Here is a 26,901-nt window from a genome sequence, read left to right as displayed (position 1 = left end):
AATACACAGGACAAAGCAGATTCAAGAATCACAGGGCACACAGAGAGAGAGGTCTACTGATGGCACCCCCACTGACACAAATGTACACACCAAGAACTTATTCTCCACTGTTCCTACAGGATCTGTATTCATTGCTTTAAGGATTAATTTGCAGCCACAAGGAAATATGTAATTTTGAAAATCTGAGGAGAACAGCAGTAACAGTGTGATTTCATACCAATCAAGATTATCCTTGCAGCCAACTAACCACAAATCTGTGTCATTAGATTATAAAGAAGCAAGGTGGAAGAGTGGTTATCACTTTGTGCAAACATGCGTAAAATATAACTGTGTAAGAAAACCTGCTGTGCTGGGGGAGGGACATTAGTGGAAGAAATGCTTGACTTGCTCAGATTTTTATATTAACAATCTCAATTTGAACTCCTTTTGCAACAGAAGGTGGCACAGTAAAAAAATAATATGATACTAAAATCACAGTGGCCAGATACTGAGTTGCTGAGCAACCAGAAGTAGCTTCTGACATCTTAAAAGTTCAGAAAACTTCAAGCTCCAAAATCAGCTTCCTAATTATGGACAGCTGAGCTAACCATTTCTAAAAATTTTGGCCACTTTTAAAATACATCCTGCTTCTAAGGAAGATAATGAGTCACAGTTCCAAGTGGCTTCCAAGTCCATGCCTGTAGCTTACACACATATACATGGGAAATTTGAGAACTGCAAATTTGGGGACTGATTCTGAAAACCTGGATGAGTCCACAGTTCAATAATGCTTTGAACAAAGTTAGCATGTTAATTATGATTTCAATACAAAAGTATTAATACATTTCCTTCACCACCTGTTCTTTATTTCTACTACTTTAACATTATTCTGTGGTTCTTGCTGGCAGAATGAATTCCAGGTATGTTTTCACTATGTGCTGTCTTGTTTGCAAGGTAATTTAAAGTATTTCAGGGTCGCCTGTGGACTGGCACAAATTTAATGGCTTGCAGAAGGACATTACACTAGAGTATTTTTCCTCCTTTTGACACACTTGTTAATATGCTCAATCAAACAAGGGGAACTTTAGCTTTCAATCCCTGGTATATTCTGTTTATACTGGTTTATGTATAAAAGGACAGTGAATAGTGGTGTAACACAAAATCTGCTGTGAGAAAGGCAATGCTACCAAAGGCATGAAAATGCTACCAAATGTCTAGGATGCCTAACCCAGGCCCCTACCACCTCTGCAGCACTATCAATGATTGCCAGCAGCATCATAACTCTTTCAAGTGCAATATGCACTGGAACCAGAGAGCACACATTGCAGGAGGCTGCTACGACTGACAGGAATACAGAAATACTTGAAAAGGAAAGAACAAAAAAGAAAAAAGCCACCCTACATGGTGGTCAGTGAAAGAAATCATAAACTAAGATGGCAAAACTACAGCAATTACTGAAAATATCTTCTATATAACAAAGAAATTTGGCAAAATTTTAGTGTATTTTTTGTCCACAAAAGATAAAAAAGTCTCATTTATATTTGTTTACGTTAAAATGTTTCTCTGAACTTGCCATTTAGGAATAAAATTGGTTTATTTTAACTGTGAACAGTGAGAAAGAAAACTGCCAGCAATGAACTCAGTAAGACTGTGGCTCTCTTTGGCTGCAATATTCCTTTTTATTCATGTGAGTAAGACTCTTCAATGAGTAATTTATGAGTGGTAAAAAAACATTAGCCCTGTTAAAAAACTGAGTGCAAGTATTCTGCTCTAAAGTTATGGCCTTGACCAAGTCTAGAGAGTCTGAGATCTAAATGGAATGTAGGAAGCAGGGCAAAACCCACAGTATGTTACATACATTAGTTTGTCCATAGCAGCATACAGGAAACTATATAAACATGGGAATGAGCCTGAAAATTGTGTTGGTTTATAATGCAACCTTCTAAAACTGCAAATCCAGTTCTTCACCTGCACTAAAAACAATACATTTTTTATTTAAACTCACTGTCTTGCCATATAAAAACTAAGACTCAAGTCTATGAAACAAATGTTAGACTATTCTATCTGATACATTGTCCTATTCATCTGTTAGTAGAAGAATTTGACTGGCTAGTAACAAATCACAGATACCTCCTGTTACATCTATGTATTATATGACAGTGCTTCTGTTCAGGAAGTCACAGCAGCTGAAATACCACACAGTTCATTCAACACAATCTACAAGTTGCACTTCTGAATTTTGAAGTTGACATCAGAGCTATTATACTCATGAAGGCACTGAAGAGCCCTCATCTAACTCTATGCTGTCTCCAAAAAGCCTCATGTTCTTTTTCTGAATAAACTACTCCTTTTCATAGAAAAGGCTCTTGAAAAAAGTCCCTGATGCCACCATTATCATCCCACTCACTCCAACTTCTGTATTTCCCTATCCATGATAAAAAATGAAAAAGTAATTATTCCCCAAAACTGACTTGCCAGTGCACAATACTCTTGACTTTCAAAAGACTCAAATACTCAATTTTACAGTTCTTCCAGGGTCTTCCAAAAGTGTGGGGTTTTTTCCAAGAAAAACACACTTTGGTTTCTTTTAAAGACTAGTCACTGAATAAAACCCCTAAGAAGATGCATGTAATTCTGTCAGATCTCATGTTTGGCTTTCCTCTGTGTACTCTATCTACAATGTTATATTCATACAGGTCTTCTCCTTGTATTTGGTCTATATGGTGCTTGCGCTTTGGTGGGGGATGGGAGAATCAGTTTACACTGTGCTTAACTTAAGGTGGCCCCAAACTCTCTTAGCACACCATCTAGAGTGCTATGACAGACAACAGAGACTGTTTGCAAACAGTGTTCAGTTTTAGCTTACCCTTACACTGGCCTGATCTACTCTTTGGATGGTGTGGGTTCCATGGTGCAACTTAAGAAAGGAGGGCATCTCCTTGCTTCTTAAGCATCAAACCTCAATTTCATATTGGAATTGTTACATACCCTGGGCATTTTGAAGAGCATTTTTTCAAGTGACTTCTCATTATTCTAAATAGCATCCCTTGAAAGATGTTAAAAAAAAACAACAGGGGGAAGCCTCCAGGGAAGAAATCTGTAGATTCTTTTCTTTGACTCTGCACTCCTTTGCAAACTACCTAGTGCATGTTCAACACACTCTGGACAGACATGAATATTTTCTGGAGGAAATTTAGAACAGTTACAGAGGGCACAGTACTTTCAAACAGACGTGGAAAACTAATGCTGCTGCACTAAAAAGGAAATAAAGTTACTGCGGAGGCCTTATCCTCAAGGAGATAAATTATTCTAAGCCCCACAGGAACAAAAGCTGCAATATGGTAAAATTATACTGCTGTAAATCATCCATCCAGAAAAGGAAGTGAAGAAAATCTAAATGTACAGCATAAATTAAAATACCCCAGTGTTCATACACACGGAAATTTCTGATTGTAACCACTAGGCAGGGTGATAAGATACCTATTCCTAAAGAATCATCTGTCCTTAAAAGGCCCAAAACATAACAATGGATTAAAAATAATGGGCTTATTGGGTTGGAAGGTCAAACTACAGGTATTTGTAACAGCTACAGTATTTGATTTCTTACACAACTTTATGGAACCAGATAACTAAAAGAGAAAAAAACCTGACAGTTCAGAATGTTACCTTTTTCATTTTCTATTAATGTGCTAGCTTCACTGGAAATAAACATGTTCCCCTTTTGCAGGATCTTCCTGTTAGTAACAGTTGCACATAAATAAAGTTTTCTAAACAAACATCTTATCTTTTTATGGAAGGAAGTCCATTAATAAGGAATTGACGTCCTTCCCTGAAAAAAAAAATCAGTGCTAATTCTTTCCCATAAACTAAAGAAATAAACTTACACCCTGAGATTTTTTACTCGATTTTCACAGCAAACTGGCTAGTCTGCACGTAGATAAAATGGAACTGTTTGGGTTTTCTTATAAACAATATCTCTGTTGCTACCTTGTGCCATAATACTGAATAATTAATCTCTTTCCTCAGATTTTTACTGCTTTGTGGAACTTGTGCTTTATTTCAGTTGTATTCCATGCATTCCTGTTAAAACTACATGCCAGCCTGTAAGCAACTTTCAGCCTGGGAGCTTCAGAAACACACCATATCTCTCTAATATTTTGACCTATGCCATCATTTTCAGAGAGATGTCCTTTACCCAACAAATGCAGCCAAACATAGTCTATCACCTGTACCCATAATCTACTGTGGTCTTTGTGGACTTTGTCAGCTACACAGGACATTTCTTTTGCTCAAAATAAACCTCATTATGGAAAATCCTCTGACACAACCTTCATCTGTTTCCCTTCTTCAAAACAGATTTTCCTTCAGACTAAGAGGATTTGAAGTTGACGCTGTACTGTATGCTACCTGTGATAAAAAACCCATACTTTTCTCCCAATAGCTTCATAAAACCAGCACTTTCCCCTATTTGCAACAATGCTGAAAATAAAAATACTAACATGTTTAAAGATAGTTTAGATTTTCAGCATTATTTTGCATCACAATCTAAAATCTCAGCAGCACTGTGCATGGAGATCAGCTAAAGAGAAGGGCAGAATAATGTAGTCTGTGATTACCATACTTGTTTAAATTTAGGAATTATAATGACAGAATTTTTGTACAAAAAATCTTTTTATCTTAAACTCATTAAATGTTTGGTGGACACAAGAAACCTCATAAAAATATTTACAGTAGGAATTTAAAAAGCAAATTTTGGGAAAAAATGTGCACCAAATATTGCAAGAAAACATTCTTACTTCTCTTCAGCTATGCCTATAAATAAGTTCTGTTTCAAAAGCACCTCTTCCAATTTTCTCCATCTTTTCTTAAACACTGTTTCACTGAACCAGGCATTTAACATACATCTTAATGCAGATAAATAAAAGAGTGACAGGCAGCGAGACTGAGAACTAAACTTCTCCTTCTCCTCTATCTATATTGTGAACTTAAAGATTACTTCCTGACTCCATTTTGCCCTAAGACAGTTTGGTTTCCAAAGATAAGTTTGCTGCAAAGGTGAAAAGCCATAAGTGGGTAAGAGTCAGGCCACATTACGCAGCCTTCCCTGTATCAGTTACTTGTATTCTTGGCATCCGTATACAGCTTTACACACTGAGTTTTACAGTTTACATTTACAATGTAATACTATTTGTTGCTGGTTGACTCAGAAGACTTAATGTGCTTGTGCATGTTCAGTAAGACATATACCCGAGTGTCCCTACAAAAACAAGAGCAATTTCCTTTTGCCTTAGCTCTATTCTTTTCAAAGGTTTAGGTCCTCAGAAAGGCTTCCCCCCATTTCTCTTTCAGTCCCAATAACCGTATTGCGGAACAGTGACCTTTCATAAAGCAAAACCAGAGCAGGGCTTTAAAGGTCACACAGCACAACGTAGAAAACAGAGCACATATTCTGGTATCCCATGATAGCACTGGAAACAGGGACACAGGCAATAATAGCCTTACAAGTATCTGGACAAAGCAGCATGCTGAAGGTTTTTGTCACTCATTACAACTGTGATCCATTCTCCAGGAATGCCTGGGCCAGTAAGGATACCCAGTCACCTTATACAGTGTTCAGCTTTTCTGCCTTACTTTTTTTCTCTTCATCCTATTTCTTTTAGCTAATGCCTCACAAAACTTTTTCTGATTTAGAATGATTCTTGACATGGGGGAAAGCTTGGGGCACTCTCAAGAAAGCTCAGTAAGTATGTACAGAACTCCAAGAGTTTTGATAACTTTATTTCGTAAAATCGAGTTTTGGTCAGCTGTAGTTAATGGCTAGCCAAAATATCAGTGAATGGCTTTAGGTCTCATGACGGTACATCAATAAGAAGCCCATTCCATGTTCACTGTTACCTGTGCTGCTGTCTTTTCTTGTCCTCTCACGTCTGCGTTCGGCAATACTGGTGTCGCAACTGGTGGAGGAGGTGCTCTGCGCTTTTTCACTTCTGGGTTTGCTGTCATTCCCGAGATGTTACCAAGGGACAGTGATGGACCCAGGCCACTGGAACGAGAATTCACTGAAGGAGAATTTGGTGCTGTGGAAAAACCCTGCAAATGGATTAACATCTTGGATTAACATCACTCTTTAAAAACAATGGGAAAGAAAGAAGAAAAACAAGACACATCTGGTTACCGTTTAAACAATGATATGAATAATCATGTATGTTCCTCTGCCAAACCTGCTGAATTGCAAACTGTAACTTTTGGAAACTTCTAAAGGTCAACTGGAACAAAGCTCACAGGCAGCATTAATAATACAGGGGGCATGATAAGCACCTTATGTGGTTTAACTGTAGTATTGATGGGAACGCTACTGCTGCTTGTTATTTAAAATACAAGCTTCATCAAGACACATAATTACAGGAATACAAATGCATTAGCAGTTGCATTTAAATTACAAGTATTACACGTTTCTGGAAGCAAGATTTACTCTTAAATGAGAACACTGTATTAATAAAATGCTGCCAGTGTCCCACGCTTGTCTATTTTCTTATCAATCTGCCTGATTTACCTGACTCTTCACTGCAGATTTACACAAGAAAAATTCTGCTACCATTAAACTGTTTCCAATTTACATGCACAATCAAGCATAATCACTTACAATCTACTGAAAACAACGACTTATCTTTGTGAAAAGAAGCCTGACAGGCACCCCTCTGGATTTTAAGAGGCCCAGATGAAAGAAGAAAGTTATTTCAATAATTTCTTAATGTTAAAAATAACTTCAGTTCTCACTTAAAACTTAATAAAATCAATGGAAAACATGTAATTGATTTCAGATCAAGGTCTTAATGCATTTTTATATTAATAAACCAACAAAAATATATGCAGTCATATAGTACTAAATCTATATATATGAGAGACTAGGACACATGATTGCTTGAAAATTTGCATTTTAATATTAGTTTTGTCTCAAAGTCAATACAGTTTTCTTTTTATCCTGCTAATAAAATCTTGCAAAAACTTTTCTCTCAGAATCTGTGTCATCTTTTTCTGTTTTAAGAGAGCGTTTCACAATAAATTGAAGATTTTACTTTTTAATTATGAGACTGTAACTTCTTCTCAGAAATATCTTCAGTGGAATCACCACTGATACCACTTCACCATGACCTGGAGCAGAATAGCTACTCTGGAAACACAGACTGATGAGCATGGTTGATAATGCTGTTCTTATCACAACAGAACATGCTACCACACTTGCAAAACTCACCCACCAAGAGCCTAAAGCTCTCTGGTGGAATTTTGGCCAAAACCACAGAATACAAACCGACAGGAAACTAATGGCTAGCACAAATGCCATCATTTCCAAATAATAAACAAACAAAGAAATAATAAAGATTAAAAGAAAAAAGTAGCTGTTGGAACCTAAGTTCGCCAATCTGGAAAGTGATGGAAAATGGTTTGCCTCAATTATATAGCTACTTCATCATTGTAGTGGATGTCTGGATAACAGTAGGAGTGCAGCTTGTAGTGCATTTGACATGCAACATGGCATGATAATTCCTTTCCACTAATGCCAAGTGCAAACTTGGGCAAAAATTAACAATACGGGACAGTAAGCACAAAAATGCAATTCATTTAGTTTTAGGACTGTTGATGAAACACTGATGAAGGATAAAGAGCTGAAAAATAGAGCAATGCATATAGATGTATCCAATACAGGCTCCTGACTGCCTGGTAAAGTTCCATCTTCTGTAGCATCCTGTGAAAGCAACTGCAACCAATTTTGCATTCTGCACAGCACACTTCATCTTGGAATAATATATTTAGCACAAACAGGACATGCTTCCTGACTAGAGTTTCACTGAAGGATTAAAGCAGTATTGGCCACATCTTTTTCATAGTCAGTTTCTCTGAATTGAATAGCATCAATAGCAAATGAAGAAAAAAGCTCCAAATGGAAGGTGGAGCTTGAAAGATTAGGTCTAATCTTACAAAGAAATACAGTCTTTTCTTGGCCCTATATCTTGGGCAGTGGGGAAAAAATGATCTCATCTGTAAGCTACAAGTTCTAAGTCATTTTAGTGCATATTGTACCTAGTTCTATCAAATAAAGTTTGTTTACTCCTACAGAAATGACAGGGTTCACATAGTGAAATACAAAATAGTCTCTTTTGACAGATTTACAAAACAACTGAACAAAATAATTTCTAAGTGCATTCTACAAGTATGCTTTAGTGACTGTATTAATTCTTTGCTTTTCCTTGCTGGACAAGAAGTTTAAGGAATTTTGGTAAGAGACAAACATGTGTAAAAGTAATAAAAAATCCTTAAGACTTCCCTAGTAGCACTACAAATACAGGGTACTGGTAACAACATAGGCCATAGACAGCTTAAAATTAATATGCTATTTAACTCTATCTCAAGGTCTTCTGGCTAAAGAGTTATCAGAATCCTTTTCCAGTCAAGAGATAATTGTGAAGGAATACAGTGATGAGCAACTAAACATTTTAAAGTTGTTATGCTGTTTGTTTGTTTTTTTTTTAAAAGCTTGGATTTTTTGAGACAAGACACAGGGAAAAGAAAAAAAAAGATTACTTACATGAAACTATAAATAGTTTATAACAAAAAGACTTTAATGAAAGAAAAAAAGCCCCTTGAAAATTTATCTATGTTTGCTTTTCCAAGTCCAGTCTTTATATCAAACCCATTATTCCCTTACTAAGTATTTCAAGAATGTTAATGTAGAGACACTTCCCCTAAAAGAAAGAACTTGTCACAGCTTCAAGGGAATGGAATGAGGACAATTTCAAAGCAGTTTTGAAAGCCCTCTCCTTCAGCAATGAGAACTTTGTCTAACTGAAGGCAGACCTTCAAGCTCTTCCGTGTGTGTAGTTTTTTCATTAGCTTTAAGAGAGAAAATAACAACCTTAGACAGAAATCACTGGCAAGTGGTTTTGGCATGACCTGTCTTTTATTGTAAAACTAACCTAGAGAGACAACACCTAACTCAGCTTTTATACTTTATGTTGTGTTAGATGCAGTGCAGTTTCTTTCCAAATCATGGCATTTTGGAGGTTTGGTTTTCAGGCAGTTTAGCAAGGAAACTATTAAGAGCACACAACATTAATCAAGCAAAATTTCAGGGACTTGATATGTACAGGCCAAATACTCCAACCATCTCTCATTTCTTGTTTTTCTAATTTGTTATCAAAGAACCAATTGAATTACTCAAATTACAGCAGTGTAAGTGAGGAAAGCCAAGATCAAGAACTGCAGCCAATGTCACTGGCTAAAAAAGTCAGTCCGTATCCTCTGTTTCATTTGACCAACAGGTTAACATGAATGTTCTGCTCAGAATCCAAATCAGTTCACAGAAACCATGTGTTTCATAACAAAACAAACAAACAAAAAAAGAAAAAAATAAAACCCCCAATTAATAAAGAGAAAATTAATGAAAATAAATTATAAAAAGAGCTTTTAAAAATGTCTCCCAACTTGTACATTCACAGTCTTTGGTAGACCACTAGTGTTAGAGAACTCTGCTAGCAGTTCAAAGAGCAATTAAGTAACGCAAACTAGCAAAAAACAGTTTTGCTTTTTAATTAAGAAAACTCTGCACAAAACCAGATACAGCAGCAAAGGTCAGCAGTCAGGCTAGACTCTAGTCATGCAAGGGTCTGGAACACATACTGAAGCACAACCACAAACATGTTCTACATGAAGTAGATACTGGAAGAAGGCAAGAAGCAGCTACAGTGCCTACCTATGGTGCCATCCGGTTTCATCATTGTTACATGTTAAACTTGCCAGCGAGTTTTTTGCCCTCTCATTAAATGTCTGAAATCTAAGGAACATTCTTTTTTGTTCTAGTGTACCAGATGCTTTCTTTGGGATTAAACATTTAATATTATGATTTTTTCCTATTACTTCTTCTAAATTAAATTTTAACTTTCAAAGACTTTTTTGAAGGGCAAAGAGGCACACTAAAAACACAGAGGCATGAAGGTTCAGAGTAACCTGGTGAGGTAGGCATATCAGTCCCATTTTCAAAAGACACCAAGCAGCCAGCTTTTCACAAGACTACCAAGGTCCACAGCCTGCTGAACTCAACACATGACAGATTAAGAGCACAAAGCAGAAGCCAGCCCGTGTTCCAAGGTCATCAACCGAGAATGCAATTATAAAACATCTTTTTCAAACTACTCCTCTTTTAAGAATAAACAGAAGTTATGGTATCTTATGGATACTTCGGAATATTTTAATGTCATATTAATAAATAAGACTAATCTATTAAAAATATGACTGTACTGCTGTGAGAATTCCATTTTACAAAAATAGATGTGTATAAAAATGGAAGTCAGCTTATGTTTGTTTTCAAAAGATATCCCTCATACATAATGCTCTTACTCAAAGCCCTGTTATTAGCATTTCCTTGATTTTCTGATGACACTAAGTGGTATTTAAAGGTCAGCAAGGAAGAGACTGCAGATTGCCTGTGTGAGTGATTTGACTTCCCGTTCCCTGTTCACACCGGTCAATAAAAATTTTTCAAAATGTCAAGTTCTTTTCTTGTTAGGTTGCTACAGCCAGGCCTTTCTTCCGCAGCTCTTTGCCAAAACTCACATATTTGAGCTCCCAGCCGTGTTATGCAATTTCCTTCTCAGAAGATCTTAAATCAAAAGTAATCAATTGAGCTGTTTTTAAGCACTCAAAAGTACCAGAGCGATCAGCAGAAAGAAAGGGTTTAAATTTTTCCAAAACAGAAAAAAAAAATAGAAGTATTATAAAGGATACAATTTTTTTGCAAGTGTACCATGGATAAATATGAAAAGTAAGATTTAGAGCAGGCAAACAAATTCATCTACTCAGTGACAGCAGGAATATTTGTGACTGTTGGACATTTACACTCTATTAATGCAAACATTGTTTTGCTGAATGATACCACAAGTGATTACAACTGACCATCTAGAACAGCAGACAGGTTATGTCAGACCTACTGCACAAACTGAACTCAAAGGCTGCCTTCCTTGACATCATGCTGATATTACTTATACTAGCACTAAATTTGACAATACAGAAACTGAATTAATCCAAGCTCCTGCTTCAAAACTAAAGCATAATACTGCAGTCATGAGATTGCTGGGAGATACAGTTTAAAAAAAGCCAACAAAGTAAAACAAAAGAATTGTGACTACTCAGATTTTCCTTTCCAGCCACACTGAATACAGTTTGTTTTTGTACTCCCTGAAGCACTTGTGCTGTCTGTAGTCAGAAGGAAAAAAAGTTAACCTTTTCCTGCTCCGAACTAAAAAAAACAGATTTATTTTTATTCAATTTACTTAATGTTGCTCTATTATCTTGTTGCATTTTGCTATTGGAAAGAAATTATCTGGTTACACATCACATTAGTAAAAGAAAAGCAACTGTTTCGTCTCCACAGCAGTAACTTACACAGGCAACACTGTGTTGATTTTATGTCTGACAAGTAGGATTTCAAGTTTTTACTGTAAGAGCTTTGAGTTATACTTTGAAGTTTGTACAACTGCAGTGTTACCTTACATTTGTATTAATCTATTATAGCATCTAGATGGCAGTTCCAGATCTTGTGGTCATTTGGTAGACACCAAAACTTACACAGCCAGATTCAGAAATGCCTGAGAACGTTCTGTCTCCTGTGCCGCTGCCAGTTCTCCCTCAGTGTGGCTGACCACATTCCTCCCGTTTTAGTGCAGTTTGTCGATCAGAAATCCTAGCAGTGCCAGGTGCAAGGAGGTTACAAAGCCATCTACTTTATCTCCCAGCACTCAAGCAGAATGACCAGACTGTCACTGCAGAAGTTACTAAAATCATCCTATGACACAGGTCTGCACCATCCGCAATCAGGCTCTTTTTCTTCTTAACTGTCCTTATAAATAAATTTTTTTCCTTATACTTTAACTATAATTTTCCTTCCTAGAAGTTTGCATGATTATTTCTTGTCTTCACTTAGGTAAGCTCATGTGATGAAAAGTGTCTCTACAGCTAAGAGTACAACTTTGGTTTCCCGCTCCAACATATTTATGTTCACTTCACAACTCCTGTTGTGTCCAACCTCATTTCCAGTAGAAAAGCTGAAAGAACAACCACCCAAAGAATGGAACTGGAAAAATGGAAGCTCCCAGGAAAAAAGAGGTTTTTGAAACACACCAAGGGGTTTAGGTTCACTGTGAATTTCTCAGTAGGGAACAAGTGTGGGTATTAACTCTGGCCCTGTGCACTACACTGAGGACACAGAGGTTGCTCAACCAGAGAGAGCTTCCAAGAACTTTCTTCAGTTTGTGCTATACTTTTTGTCTATAGTATACATAAGAAAAGTAAAGAAATATCCAAAACTCATTTTCCATTTGAAAATCAGATGGTTACTGAATGAATATGGCAAAAAACACCAAGTGAGCCCATTACTTTTCTTACAAACTATCAAATATTTTATTTTGAAGTTTAGAAATAAAAACTTTTCACTCAACTCACTAGTAGAGTAGAAAACATGGGCTGGGAATACATGCATTCCATCTAAACATGAACATGCCTGTAAACTCCTGCAAGCAGAAAGAATCAAATGCAGCAAGACCAACCACACTGCTATTATCAGTACCTACTGATACCACCTCCCTCAGTATTCTGCCAGTCTGAGATCACAAATTTAATTTGAGTTCTCCATGAGTGAATAAAGTACAATGACACATATAAAGCAGTGGAATAAAAACTTATGAATTCATCAATATATATATAATAATCAAGCAACTCAGAGATTGTCAAATCACTTACATTTTTTCAAGATTTTATGACAGATGTGATTCCTCAATGCTTTGAGAAATGAAGCTTTTAAATCACCTCTGGTGATTTAAAATTCAGTGTATTTCCTCTAAATAATTATCCTGATTCCTGTTTCATTGTTCAGATTTTCTCAAGTCAGACTACCCTTCATGCTTAAAAACCCTTTGTCTATTACTGTTACCCAAATTCACTCATGTCAATCTGAAGAAGCCGTAGTATCAAGAGCAATGGATGCAGTATTTTTTTTCCCATTGCAGCCATACATGCAGAAAAGAGAAGAAAAGCTGAATTCATTTACACTATATTTGTATTACTTTTTCTGTTTAAGTGACAGTATGCTTTAAAAAAATCATATTTTAAAAAGAAGTAGTATCCCAACAGAATTAGCAAAAAATAAGCTTTCTTGACAGAAGAGGGTACCCACGTCTCAACAACTCAGAGGCTGGGAGCAGGCAGAATTCTGATGGTACTAATGAGAAGACTGAAGTGTTTGGAAGACCAATCAGTATTTGGAAGACACAGACATAGATGATTTGCGTGTTCTCCTATCAGTCTGGAAACTGAACTCATTGCAGTAAGCATGTACTCTGTGGACCTCATGAATCACAGCTGAGTAACTTATTAAAAACAAAAGAAACGTATCTGCTTTAATTCAGAGCTGTCACTCTGAATAATAAGTCACTTTCAACTTGTTGCAGTGAAAATACACTTGCTACAAATCTTTCTAATGCGTAATTTATTTAATTTCTATCACTGTGTGTTCTGTGAAGGATTAAAAAATTGTTTTGCTGAAATCTGAAGCTATTTAGCCACAGATGAGACAAACTTAGGTTCCAAAACAATCTTCTCTGAACAACTGCGATCAGCAAAGCAAGTATGTTTACGTTCAAAATGAAAACCTCAGCTCATAACCACACATGCCTAAATATTTTCCACTTAGTACTCCACTTCTCACCAGATTCTCAATTTACAGAAATACAGCTAAAAAGCTATGAAACATACAAATATTGGGAAATACTTCAACACTGGTGTAAATCCAATGACATCTATGAAATAGCCACAAGCTTTAGCACAAGTTCATCACAGGTCTCTTTTTAAGTAAATATCCTAAACCCAGCATGTTTTTAAAAAACACATGCATCTCCAGTCCCTTGAAATACCATTTTACAGAAATCAACATATACAGAATTCACAGACATATATGCACAAGCTTCCCAAACATACCAACTTCCTTCATGCCCTTCTTGTGCTATGCATCTGATACCATCAGGCTAAATGATAGCAGACAAAGAATGTGGGTTCTTTTTTAACTTTCTGGATGTGAGATGCATTTTGAATACCCCTAAGATGTAAATACTCCTGCTTTTGCACTGGATATGTGAAGTCTAGTGAGAAAAAGCCACCGTTAACACAGCATAGAAAACATTTCTGGATCAAATGTTTCTATGCTACCTGGTAGTTTAAAGCAAGCACTGCTACCTGTCACTCAGGTGGGGGATAGGAGTGCAGGCTGCAGGCAAAATCTGAAATCTTATGTGAAGTCCAAAGCCAAGCTGAACCACAAAAGGCAGTCTGGGATGCTGCCAGATGCTTAGGAAAAAGTTTGTTTACATTCCATACAAGTGTAAAATGAGTTACCTTGACTTTCAGAAGTGTGTGGACAACTTTGTGTCTCATAGAATATTCTCCTTTTTTCTTTTCCTTCCTTTTAAAATATCATTTGGGGAAAATACCAGAATCAATTTTCATCTAAAATGCACCCTCTTGGGGCTGACTTGCTTTTTTCTGGTTAGACTTCTAAAAACGTATCTTCCACAAGTCCAACACTTTTTGTCACAATGCACAGTCACAATGTTTCAGCCTATAAAAAACCACCGTATTTTGAAAATAGATTTTTCATAACTGTAAAAAGTACAAATATGTAAATCAACAATGGGAAGAAATATTAAATTCAAAAAATTCTCAAAAAGGAACAGCTAACAAAAGATAGTCAGCAAATTCAACTACTCACACCATTTATTTCTTCTGATAGCTATGTGCTTGTAACAAGAGATGTGCAGGGAGTTTGGTGAATCATAAAGGAAACAATGAAAAAACAACATGGAAAATACTGCAAGTTTCTTTTTGAATATTTGTTCAAGTGGAACAAAAGCAGATGTGAAAGAATTAGGAAAGAACACAGGAAGTGAGGACAGAGACAAAACCACAGTCACTATGGCAAAAACCAATGTGAACAAGTTCACCAGATTTGACAAGAGAGTAAGTCCCTGAAGAAATTCAAAGACAGAAGTGCGGATAAGGAGAGGAGCATAGCAAAAAGCAGAAGACTTCTGTGAATGTGATGGTAAGAGTACTGCCTCATATCTTGAGGAAGGAACAATAAGTTAAGGAGATTGTGCAGGACAGAACCCATATTCTGCAAGAAAACTCCATGATTGCCCATGTATTAGCCCAGAAAGATTGTGATCTTCACATTCACTTGTCACAAAAACAGTGGATGAAAAGTCACATGAACAGAACTCAAACTGGGAAAGATTTCGTACTGAAAGAAAAAGGGGATTGATATACAGATCTTTGAATATGTAATAAATATTTCTGTGGTAGGGACTGAATGCATACTAAGACTGGAATGAGGCTGAATAAAATAACTGAAGAATCATTTTAAAACCTACCAAGAGAGATCTAAAAGCCAATGACAGACCCCAATGGAAAAAGACATTTTAAAGAAACATGAAGAAGAAAGAATTACAGGAAAAATTCACATGGACTCCAAAATTCAAGTATAGGAAGAAGGCAGAAAAATATTAAGCCAGAAGGAAAACAAGGAAAGAGCATTTGAAAGAAGGCTATTTACACTCAATCTTTAAAGGCCATCAGCAGACCTAGTGAGAGTAACCTTGGAAGACCAAGGATAGAAAAAGCCAAATTTTTGTAAGTTGATTTCTTTTTTCACTTATACTTTTGCATTATGTGAAAATAGATTATCTTAATCAAGTAGTGTTGAACAACCAAGCCAAAAATCAAAATCCGTTGTTATTAATGGTCTGGCAACAGACTTCAGGAAACAGGGAGTTCAAAAGGGCAAGGCCTGACAACTTGAAAGAAAAAGATATTTTTCCACTGGTGTTAAGCATTCATCAATCATAAATAACCACAAAAAGGATCAGAGGTCTTGAGCAAAGTGAATTCATTCTTGCAATATGAGTTTATTTTCTCTAGGATTCTTCTGAATCAATCAGCCAATGTTTTTGGTTCATGGAAGTCCAGAGTTGTTAAAGTTAACATATATGTCCTTCTGAAATTCAAACTATTTTAAAAAATACTGCAGACAAAAGTCTCAGCAAATTCTTTTAACATATAGAAACTATTAAATGACTAGAATTGATCATCCTCTATATATTTTCATTGTAGATAAGCCAATTTGTACTGGAGGAGGAGATGGAAACTTTACATAAAACATACAATTTTCAAAATATCTGCTCTAATGTTGCATAGCCAATTTTTATGGTGACCAGAATTATGAATGGAATAGTTCCTGGCATGAGGTTTTCTGAGTGGGCATTCGTTTGGTTTTGGAGAAGTAATTTCTGGGTTTTACTTAAAGTATTTTTATTCCAGTTAAATCCAAAAGTGTTTCTCCTCATTTTAATGAAAGTGTTGTCCTTAAGCAAGTTTTTTCAGAGACAAAAAGCATGAATGATCAATTCTCATTATCTTTCAGTGCCTGATGAAATTCTGACACATGACTTTTGGCCTCTGAAAATCCCAACTTATTACAGCTGTTGATGAATGAAGAAAATCTACTGAAACTCAAAGGTAATTTTTCACGAAGATCTGCAGAACTTCTCTGACGTCAAAGGAGTTGCTCTAATTTACTCCAGCTCAGGGATCCGGCTTCTAGCTCCAGTCACTACAGTCCAATTCTGACACAAATGTTTTTTAATTTAGAATGCAGTTGTGCAACAATGTTTCCTTTTGAAGTATATGGTGACTTCCGGTGTTTAGCTGGAGGAAGACAAACATGATCACCCAATTGTCAAAGGAAATGTTCAAAAAGGAACCTTTACACTTTGTAATGATAACTGCCAAAGATATTACTTAAAAACAACATAACCTCTGAAGACTTTAAAACATAAATTAGAAGAACAAATCAGTTTTTGAACTCTGAAATTAGTGCAAATCTTATAACAAATCCTAATTACAGTGTCACTAAGGATTCTAGTAACATGAAACAGAAGTCAGCAGCCAGGAATTTTACCGTTTCAATTAGCTCTTTCAGATATCTGGATGTGCACATGTGTGTGTGTACATACATGTAGCTACATACAGACACAGGTATGTTTACACACACAGATTCTAACTTCAATTAGCACATTATGATATCTGCATGTATGTTTGTGCCTTACTATACACTGAGTACAATATGCCGAGCCTGAAATGCTAAGGGGTGGCCTAACCAAGCTCATAGACTAGCTGTGGAAAACTTCTGACTGCAAATAGCAGCACTGGAGCAGACCAACCCTTTAAGGAGCTTTGCTCTCTGCAGAAGAAAAAAACAAAAGACAAACTCCTACTTTGCTTACAGCTTGATGTTCAGGTACTAATGCCAACAAACCATTTTGATTTGTACCAGCTGAATATTTAGTCCCATATCAACACCAGGGGTAAGGAGTACACAGGTGAAGAGAAGGAGTCAGTAGGACAAGGTGTAAGAGTAAAGGGGTGAAGAGAAAGTTTAAAGAGAAAACTCTCCTGCTGGACAATGGGTAGAGCACATCCAGGTGTCACACAACCTACCTTCTGTCTCATAATACCTACAGACTGATACTGCAGAAATTAAGCTTGCCTCAAAGGAGATGAACAATTTGGATAGAAAAATACATATGCTAATACTTTGAAGAAGTCACAAGTGAATTAATTTCAGGATCTGAATCTTGTGAGACCATGAAATTGAGAACTAAGCTGCCTCTCCATCCTGGAGGATTTCCTAAAGATTATCCTCTTTGGAGAATAATCAATACCCTGATCATGATAGCAAAAATCATGCAAGTTCATTATCTGGGTGCAGGGGAACAGGTTAAGAATGAAGAAGCAGACCCTCCCTTTGATGTTTTTTAAAGTAATGTTTCAATACTATTTTAACATCCTTGGCCTTTAATTTTTTGTCCTATTGTGATCACTTATTATTATCCTTTTAACTCTGTCTAGACCACACTATCTTCCAAAAAAAGTGAAGTGAGAATATAGGATACTGCAAAGCAACTGGAAATACAGCTGTGCTGAAGACCAAGCTGCTTCAGCTTTTTCCCACTTTGTATATACGTATATATAAATTAATAATTTTATCTTCCTCTGCAGTACAGTATAGCCTGCTAAGTTTCTACAAGTCTAAAATTAAGCAGTATATCCTTATGACACCAGAGCTTGACTTGTGAATGTTTATTATTCCCAAGAAACTAATTTTCCCACTGTGTATAATCTTGTTTCGTTTGTGAATTTAGTATGAAATACTAAGAAATCACAGCTCTCCAGTCTATTTATTTCTGTAGACTGGAATACTCCAATTCACTGGAGTGCAGGTCCCACTGTTCAGCTTTGGCAGAAACTTTTCAAAGACAGGCCCTAATTTAACTGACATAGAAGTTAAAAACCTGTGAATGTAGATACAAGTCTTGGATTTTAATTGTCACAATTATAGCTTAAACAGGGCAAGCAATGCTGAGAATTCTGTTAACTTCTGGGTATACACTGTTTCAGGTAACAAAGAAAAACCTACTTTTTGCAACAAATTATTGGTTGGTGAAAGCCACTCCCTTCCTTTGCCACTGTTTGCAATTCATCTTCTACAAGACGTAACATGTTTACTTTGGGGTTTTCTCCTTCACCAGTGAGAAAGTGTTCTATAAATCAAGCAACTTCAAGAGGTTCATCTGCGCCAGCTGTTCATCAAAAAGGAACATAGGTCTTGCGTTTTCCGAGATGACAGTGAAAAGTGTCAGAAGATCTTAGGACATGCAAAAGAGAACCTAAAGTAGCACAAGGAGAAAGGATTTTAAACCAGACTACTGCAGATAGTGGCTAGCAACTCAAAAAGGGCATGGTCCAAAGCCAGTTAAAACCAGCAGGAATTTTTCCACTGGCTCTAGTTGAGTTCCGCATTAAGTCTCAGATGGTTACTCTAACTGCATGATGCCAAAACACAGTAATACTCTAAACTATGTTGCCACTGTAATTTCTCCAGGAAATCATTTTCTTTAGTATACTTTCAAGCTCAGTGAAAATCCTAACAAGGCCAGCACAGAAAGCACATCTTTGATTTTTTAAACATAAAATTTGGCTCCAGATATTCATACTTTAGTCTGCTAAAGAAATGAGGAAAGTAAAGGACCTCCAACAAAAGACTTGTGAACCGGATCACAACAAATAGGTAAGGAGTTGTTTTAAAAGCATGAGTAATAAACAGGTTAAAAACCAAAATCCAAAGAACCCAGTGCATGATCAGATACTCTACGATGACATATAGCCTAGCTGTGTAACTATTTGGCAAGGGTTTAAAAAACCAAAACACATGACATTAAATGGCACACGAACACACCTAGAAAGCTAAAAGATCCTACAACTACTTTCACGCTTAGCATGATGCTTTCTTTTGATGTAATATTCAGCCACAGGAAATTAAAAGTAGAACGATATATTAGGTTCACAATCTGAAGCTAAAACACTAAGAAGTCACAAAGTATTGCTTTTCCATAGATGGAGGATAAAGTGGTTTTTGTTTTTTTTTAATTATTTCCATCAGGTTACACAGAATATATTCTTCAAACTCCCTTTTTTTCTTCCCTTTTTGGGTGAGGAGGGAAGAAGGTGTCACAACTTTGGAGAGGCAAGTTGCTTTTAATTAAATACTAGTTAATAATTTTGACTGACTGGTACAATTGCCAGTATTTTTGTTGATATTGTCTTTCTGACCTGTAACCCTTAAACTAGAACAAGGACCTTGTTTAACATTTGTTAAATTTAGCCAGCACCACTATCCACTATTACTCCCCTCCCACTGCTGCTGCACTAATCTCCCATGCCAGCTGCTCAAATGTTTACATTTGAAGGGCTTTCTCTGTTTGTGCAGAAACAGTCTCTGCACAGTATCTCTCATCTGTACATTTGCCAGAACCAAGGCAAGAAAAGCCTCCCTTCTGGAATTCTTGATTAATAAATAGTCTTAAATGTTTCTCCTTCCCTTCCCCCTTCTGTCAAATCCACTGCCATTAGGTTTTTACAACACAAACCTCACCAGTGCACTTTACTGGCCTGACTCTTGTCCTATGCAAACAACTGTAAATCAGAATAAGGTCCATTTAGAGGCAATGCAATCACACCATCTTTGTGCTGAAAATGGTAAAGACTAAAATCTAGATGCATACCTGAGCATTTGCTGCGACAGAAAGAATAAAATGTTACAATCAGAGGAGTGAGGTGCAGGGAATTTAACATTAACAACATAAATCTACTGGTAATCTCTCCATCTTGCTATGTCAGTATAGTTCAGAGACGGCCTACACAAGCTCATGACCTATACATCCGTTGCACCTGGCTCACACCAGGTCACTGAGGTACTGAAGCAGCAAAACACTTAAACAGGTGCTAGATATGGCACTTAAAAAGTCAGTGGGGCCAACATCTACAGCTACTCACCTATTTTAAGAGCTTTGCAGGGCTATGTCTTACTATTTGCCTTGACTGGCTTTCTCAAAAACTCACAAAACCAGAAATACTTTCCTTATTTTCCTCAAGTATTTTGACATCTGCTTAAAAATGTGAGACTGAAAAAAATTCAAGAAAATGAAATTGACTGATGGTGTTACTACCTCACACTGTTGTAAAAGCCTTGAAAAAGATTGACTGCTATTTGCCACACTCCTTCCCCTCTTCGGCTTGCATCCCAACGTGCTGCTGAGAATTCAAATGGTAATAAACACTAGAGAGTAAGAGAAAAAGCAGCATCTGAAATTATCTTAATGCTTTCTGCTAAGCTCAGAGGGGAAGATCAGTATTGCAGCGGTATGTTTCATAAAACCTAAGTTAACAGTTGTCTATTAAAAGAAAAAAAGAAGATATGAAACAGCTACATAGGCTACAGGCATTAGAGGGCCTCTTTTTTAGTGATGAAAAACACAATACTCAGTGCTATACAGTCTTTGCATCATACATACAACTCTTTGAGTGAAAGGAAGACCTGGAAGGGCCACTAAACCTCATGTAGGGTTGATTTTGCATGGCAGAACTAAGCCATAAAGTTCACTTAGGAAAACTTCCCCATCAAAGTAAAATGCATTTTGTCCAGTCAGCAAATGTTTTGCAAATCCTCCCTCACCTGCCATAAGACATTATTGAGACATATGGTTTCACACGCTACCAAACTGCTCAGTTTTGCCAACGAACAATAATGCACAGAACAAATATGTGTGGAAATCATGAGATCATCTAATTAAAAGAAATGTTATTGTATGCCACTACTTCTAATGAAATCAAGTCTTCACTGTCCACAGAAGAGGCTGGAAAGAAACCAAATCCTATTAGTGCTCATGCCTTAGAAATTGTTTGCAAAAGCAAAGAAATTATACCTGAACTGGTGTTGAAAATTTTTTGCTGTATCTAAAATCTACATATGCTAATAGGATATTTTAGACTAATATAATGAATCCGTGGTTACCTGAGATTCAGATTATGGCACTATAAAAACAGGCTTTACTATCTAAAAAAATTTCCATTCTATATTAGAAATATGGAATTGATGACAATACACTTAAGCATTTCTGATTCCATTTAGTAAAGGGCACTGGCATAAATACACACTAATCCTTTCACTATAGTAGTTAACATTGGAAAGCTTTACAAGACATATTTTGGGTCTCTATCATTAAATCAAATAGAAATGTACTTTGCAGTGGAAATGAGTAATTCCCTGACTCATTCCCATCCCAAACTTAAACACAAAATGCATTTTATGTACACAGAAATAAGTGAGACTTTTTGAGGGACTGCATCTCTGTTTATCCCATCGCAGAAAAGCCCAGTCCTGGGATAACCTTTTCTTTAAAGGTGGTATTTTCCACACCACTGCATCGTTGCCAGTTACACTAAGAACAATATTGTGAATGCATTATGACCAAATATGAATTACATGGTTATTATAGACTATTAAGGGGCTTTGGTAATATTAAATACCAAGAAAGCAAAGCCTGAGCGGTTAAGGTGTCACTAGAAAAATCTCAAATGGAATTCAAGTTTGTCTTTGGGTATTTTTTAATGTGCTTTTATTAATGCAAATTAAAAGCCATTGGTCTTATTAGCTGCTGCTTTATTCTATTTTTTTTTCCAGTCAGTTAACTTCAGAACTTTTCAGTGAAATCAGTAACAAAAGATGAATCAGACATAAAAGGACTTGGGTGGTTAAGGGTGTGTCACCAGGTCTTAATTAAACATCCGAGGGAGATATCTGAGCCAACTTATGCCAGACTGACTGGGTACATCCACAGTATAGAGAACAACATCATACAGCCCAGGTCTGAAAGCTGAATTGCCATACACAAGCCTAACCTAGTGTGCTCCTGTTAGGTTGTGCCTCCCTAAATCACATTGGTTTTTGCTTTCCCATCAATAAGCCTGACACATATTCCGCTGATGTGCTTACTTCCATTTTGGTGCCTGAATTCTGCTTGTGGGCATCCTGAGCATGAAAACTGTGGAGAAACTGTGCTTCTACCCTCCTGCCTAAACTCCACCAGGATCCATAAAACTTGCAAATCTTTCCATCCTTGTCAGCCAAGGGGCTTGACCCAACAGTTGTGCTTAAAGCACAAATAAGCAACTGGGCTCCACAAAAACCTAAGTGCTTGAAGAGGCAGCTGTAGTGTTTACCTCTTGTCCAGTCCAAAGTCCTGCCCCAATTTCAGTGATTCAGTAAGAATATGGTAAATCCAGGTCCAAAACCATTGTCTCACTGAGAAAAAAACAAACTTTTCTCTCTTGTGAGAAGAGTGAGATTACTCTCTGTTCAAGAACAGGAACACGAGTTTAGCTAAAGAGAGACTTGAGATTAGGCCATTTGGCTCCTCCAGTTCTAGCGCAGTGACTACTTATTTGCTGGATGTAACAACTGCTTAGCATAAAAAACAGAAAAACATCTCTGGCGCTGGCACTGGAACCCAGAGATGCCACCGCATTTCATTACTGGTCTGAAGAGTTAAGCTTGCTCTTGCTCTCTTCTTCTGAGTCACTGAATATTTGGGTATTTTTACAAAAGGGTGCTTCCCACATGAAGAATACCTCACGGCTTTGTTCCAGGCAGTCTCCAGCCCAACAAGTACTTTAGTTTTGTGGGTTTTTTTGCAAAGGAAGAAATAATTCTCTGATGCTGATAACTCTAAAGGCCGAGAACTTAGTTCTCTCACACTTTGTGTAACAGTGGTAGGTGGTAAACCTCTGGAGTAAAAGCTTTAAATACCTAAATTTAACAGCTGATCCAAAGTTTCAGTCTTGAGAAGAGGCAGGTAACAGACTCAAATGGGCAGACTTTAACAAGCAACTCTTGCTGTGCAGATTTCAGTGGCTTCAAGAAATCTGACTCGTGGCTGTTTAGATTCAGTGTCCAGATGCCCACACTGTCGGGTATTTAAAACAGGCACTGCCAGTCACAGTGGTTCCCAATTCCTATTCTTGATATGATCGTACCTACTCAAGCCCTTTCAATTTGACTTGATCCATTTCCCTGTGTTCATCTCAGAACGCTTCTTTCCTTCAAAATGTGCTGCTAAAACCACTGCAGGAACTGAAGTTTACGAGTTGTATTTTTAAAAGCAACAACTTGAATGCAGTGCATTGTGATGATTTTGCTCTGAACCATGCAGTTCTAAGTAAAGATACAGGTTCTGGTAACCAATGACTACCTGGTATTACTTTTTTCTTAAATAAAACTCTCATGCATACAAAAAATAAAAAAAGAAGAAAGTTTAGAAATGTGACGTCTACAAATCTAACGCTCAGAAGCCAAATGAAGGGAAGTCCACCCTTAATGATCTGGTTTCAAATCTCATGATCTTAAGCCACTTTTCTGTGGTGAGAGCAAGAGCTGACAAGTGATTTTTGAATGTATGAAGTTGGCAAGTAGAAGCTAAGTAACACAGACAGAACAGGGGTCAGCCGACATGTCTCTTCACCAGATACTCTTTAATAGCTTATAACTCTACCATGCTTTAACCATGGATGCTGAGGCTTTCCATTCCAGGTGTCTGCCTCAGGCTGTTTTTCTTTTTTTTTTTTTTGAGCCAGAGTAGTTCAGCTGGTTCTGAGATGATTTTTTTTTTTTGCACTAACTTCAAGGACCTTTTATTTGAAGAGGTCTAGTAACACCATACTTTGGAGCAAAAACTTGAAGTCTGGTGGCAGGCAGCCACTGTTTCAAGCTCTTTCATTCTGCTGTCACAAACTACAAAAAAAAATCTAAAGATACTATATTATGTAAAAACATCTATGATTCACATGAATGAAGACAGTTAATATCCTGTAAGTGCACACCACAAAAGGAGGTAAGTACAGATGCATCTCTTCAGCAGCCATAATCTGGCTAAAAGGCACCTGCTCTGAGACAGAATCAAGTATGTGTAGCTCATCCTCTAGATGTTTTTGGAGGTTTTACAGATCGCATGATGATAAGGATGTCATAGTTGCTTTAATAACCTGCTCCCTTGTGAAACCTTCATATAGCTGAATGCTTTTCCCTCTAGTATCCAAGATAAATTTCCATTGCTATATATAAAGCACACTGCTTCCTGTCCTACCCTCAGTAGACAAGGAGAAATAAAGTTGCTCATTGTTATCTTTGCTACCTACTGGAATTCTCTCAATGCCAGTCACAAGCCAGTTGGCTTGAGCAAACAGTTTGTCTTACCAAGGTAAGTTAACAGGTTTGGGTTTCTTTTCCCAAGAGATTATCACAGGATAGCAAAATAAAACCAACTCTGCCACAATGATGAATCTTATCCTGAGATATATGGTATTTAATAAATCTTTTTTGCTTCTAATCATGTGAACAGCTCACAAATGAAAATATTTATAACTGTATGTTCACTAGTGTCATCCTCTGGGATCTAACTCCTGGCTTACAGGCACTCTGTAACAAGAGACTGGGGGGAACAGACCTGTCTGCTGTAGTATCTTGACAACTCTCCAGACTCAGTTTGTTGAGTTTTGTATTTCACAAACAAAACCACACTAAGCAAAATTGTTTCAAGGCCAGATCACAACCTACATCTTTGACAGTGTATATAGCTAGCTCTAACTGTACTAAACGCAACATAACTATCCCAGGATTTGACCCTGCTAATACCAAATAAACACATCCTAAGCATTGTCAGGAGACCAAGAAGCAAGAATGTGATACCAGGAATTTAAAGTAAATGTAATTGTCAGATGCAAGGAAATATTAAAAGTGGATGGATGTTAACTTCCATTGAGATGACATGGGCAGCATTCTCATTCTTACTGCCTTAAACAGTACCTGCCCATGTGACATGAAATCCTTGACAGTAAACTGCATTGGCTGATCACCTGGGACCTGACATGGTCAAAGAGAAATCACATTCACATAATTGTACTCAATCCTTCTTTCCAGCCATTCTGAAGTGGGAAAGTGTATCATGAATGCTGTTAACTCCTGCCATCAGGGAGGACATAGACTACAGTTAGAGTACAAAAAAGCTTTGAATCATATATGCTTTTAAAGCCTTTGTAAGGAAAAGAGTTGCTGTCATCACTGAAGAAGTGATTGCCAAGATTACTAATGCACCAGAAGTTTTGATGACTTTTTTCAAAGGTTAGCACAGTACTTTTCTTCTGAAGAATGATCTTGCAATTATACACATATTACAAAACTCACACATACCATAACATATCTGCTGTTTGGTATTTAATATTACATGTTTTTTTTTCTCCTGGTAGTTTTGCATGTCGATATATATAATCACAGCATGACAGACTCATCAAGCAGAGAAGTACTGGAATACCTGCTTCATTTAATGAATTCATTCTGTTATGGGCAACACCTATATTCAGACAAACACTGAAGACTAGGTGTTTTAAAAACAGTCCTGATGAATGTCCTCAGAAGCATTGCACTCCTGAAGCCCTGTTTGAACTAGAGAAACCTTGTGCGATAAGACTTTGTGCTGAAGTTTCAAATCCTCTGATAAGTGTTCCTGGCTGTACTTCTAAATATTTCTTTCCCAAGCTGATTTATTACACAAACAAAGTCCACATCAGAGCTACACATCGTTCAGCCCTTGGAGATGTGCTTTTTCGCTCTCAGTTTATGAAAACATGAAGGCCCCCAAAATAAAACCAGCTAATTTTAGGATTGCTTTCCAAATACTGCATTTCAGGAAGTGTTTATTTGAGGACAGTGACACCAAGTGGCAGAGACCATTCAAGTTCCTTTTTTTCCTCCAGCTGTTCTAAACTGCAGCCTTGACAGTCTGCCTTCGGCACAGAAAAAGTGGAATGCAGTTAACTGTGCTGCAACTTCCAACTGCTTTATTTGTATGTTGTACTTATATACCAGCGTATTTCAATAGCATTTGATTTTTGAAAAGTTGACGTGGATATAAAACTCACCTGCTTAGCACAAAACTGATTTTTTCCCCCAGATTAAGGGAAAAGATTTCTGCTTCATTTAAAATACAATGTTGGATTTCATGCCCTTTACTAATGAGTGGTATAATGAACTGGTGCACTTTAGGATTTTCATGGAGAAGCCTTTTTTTTTTTGTATTTCTACACCCTCTCCCTAGGCTGTTAAAAAAATTCTTGTTTTTTCACCTTTATTTTTGCTGATACTGTGAACAAATGTCCTTTCATCTCAAGCATAAGTGTTGATTGCCATTTTGACTTTGAAAATCTGCTTCCTTATCAACAACTCTTTTTTAGAGGCATTAATAGTTCCCATAATAATTAGATAAATACAGCACTGAGAATGTTAAAATGTGAATGTAACTTGTGCTTGAATAAACACTAAGGGTCTCTTATTTTTTACACCTGTCTTCCATTCCTTCCTATTGCCTAGTTTAAAAG

The 26,901-nt window shown here is 36.9% G+C and overlaps 1 protein-coding gene across 6 annotated transcripts in view; it reads right to left on the bottom strand.

Moving 5' to 3' along the window:
- The window catches only part of COBL (cordon-bleu WH2 repeat protein), a 159,764-nt gene that overhangs the window by 70,798 nt on the left and 62,065 nt on the right, over positions 1-26,901 (bottom strand). For all 6 annotated transcript variants that reach the window (XM_071553616.1, XM_071553615.1, XM_071553620.1 and 3 more), the window contains one exon: positions 5,875-6,069. In XM_071553616.1, the coding sequence (XP_071409717.1) occupies positions 5,875-6,069 (195 nt within the window). The remainder of the gene's footprint in view (positions 1-5,874; positions 6,070-26,901) is intronic.

The sequence above is a fragment of the Pithys albifrons genome, chromosome 4 (genome assembly GCF_047495875.1).
Source record: "Pithys albifrons albifrons isolate INPA30051 chromosome 4, PitAlb_v1, whole genome shotgun sequence".
In the NCBI taxonomy this organism is placed as follows: Eukaryota; Metazoa; Chordata; class Aves; order Passeriformes; family Thamnophilidae; genus Pithys; species Pithys albifrons.
The sequence above is the reverse complement of the archived record's forward strand: the minus strand, read 5'-3'. Positions and strand labels throughout refer to the sequence as shown.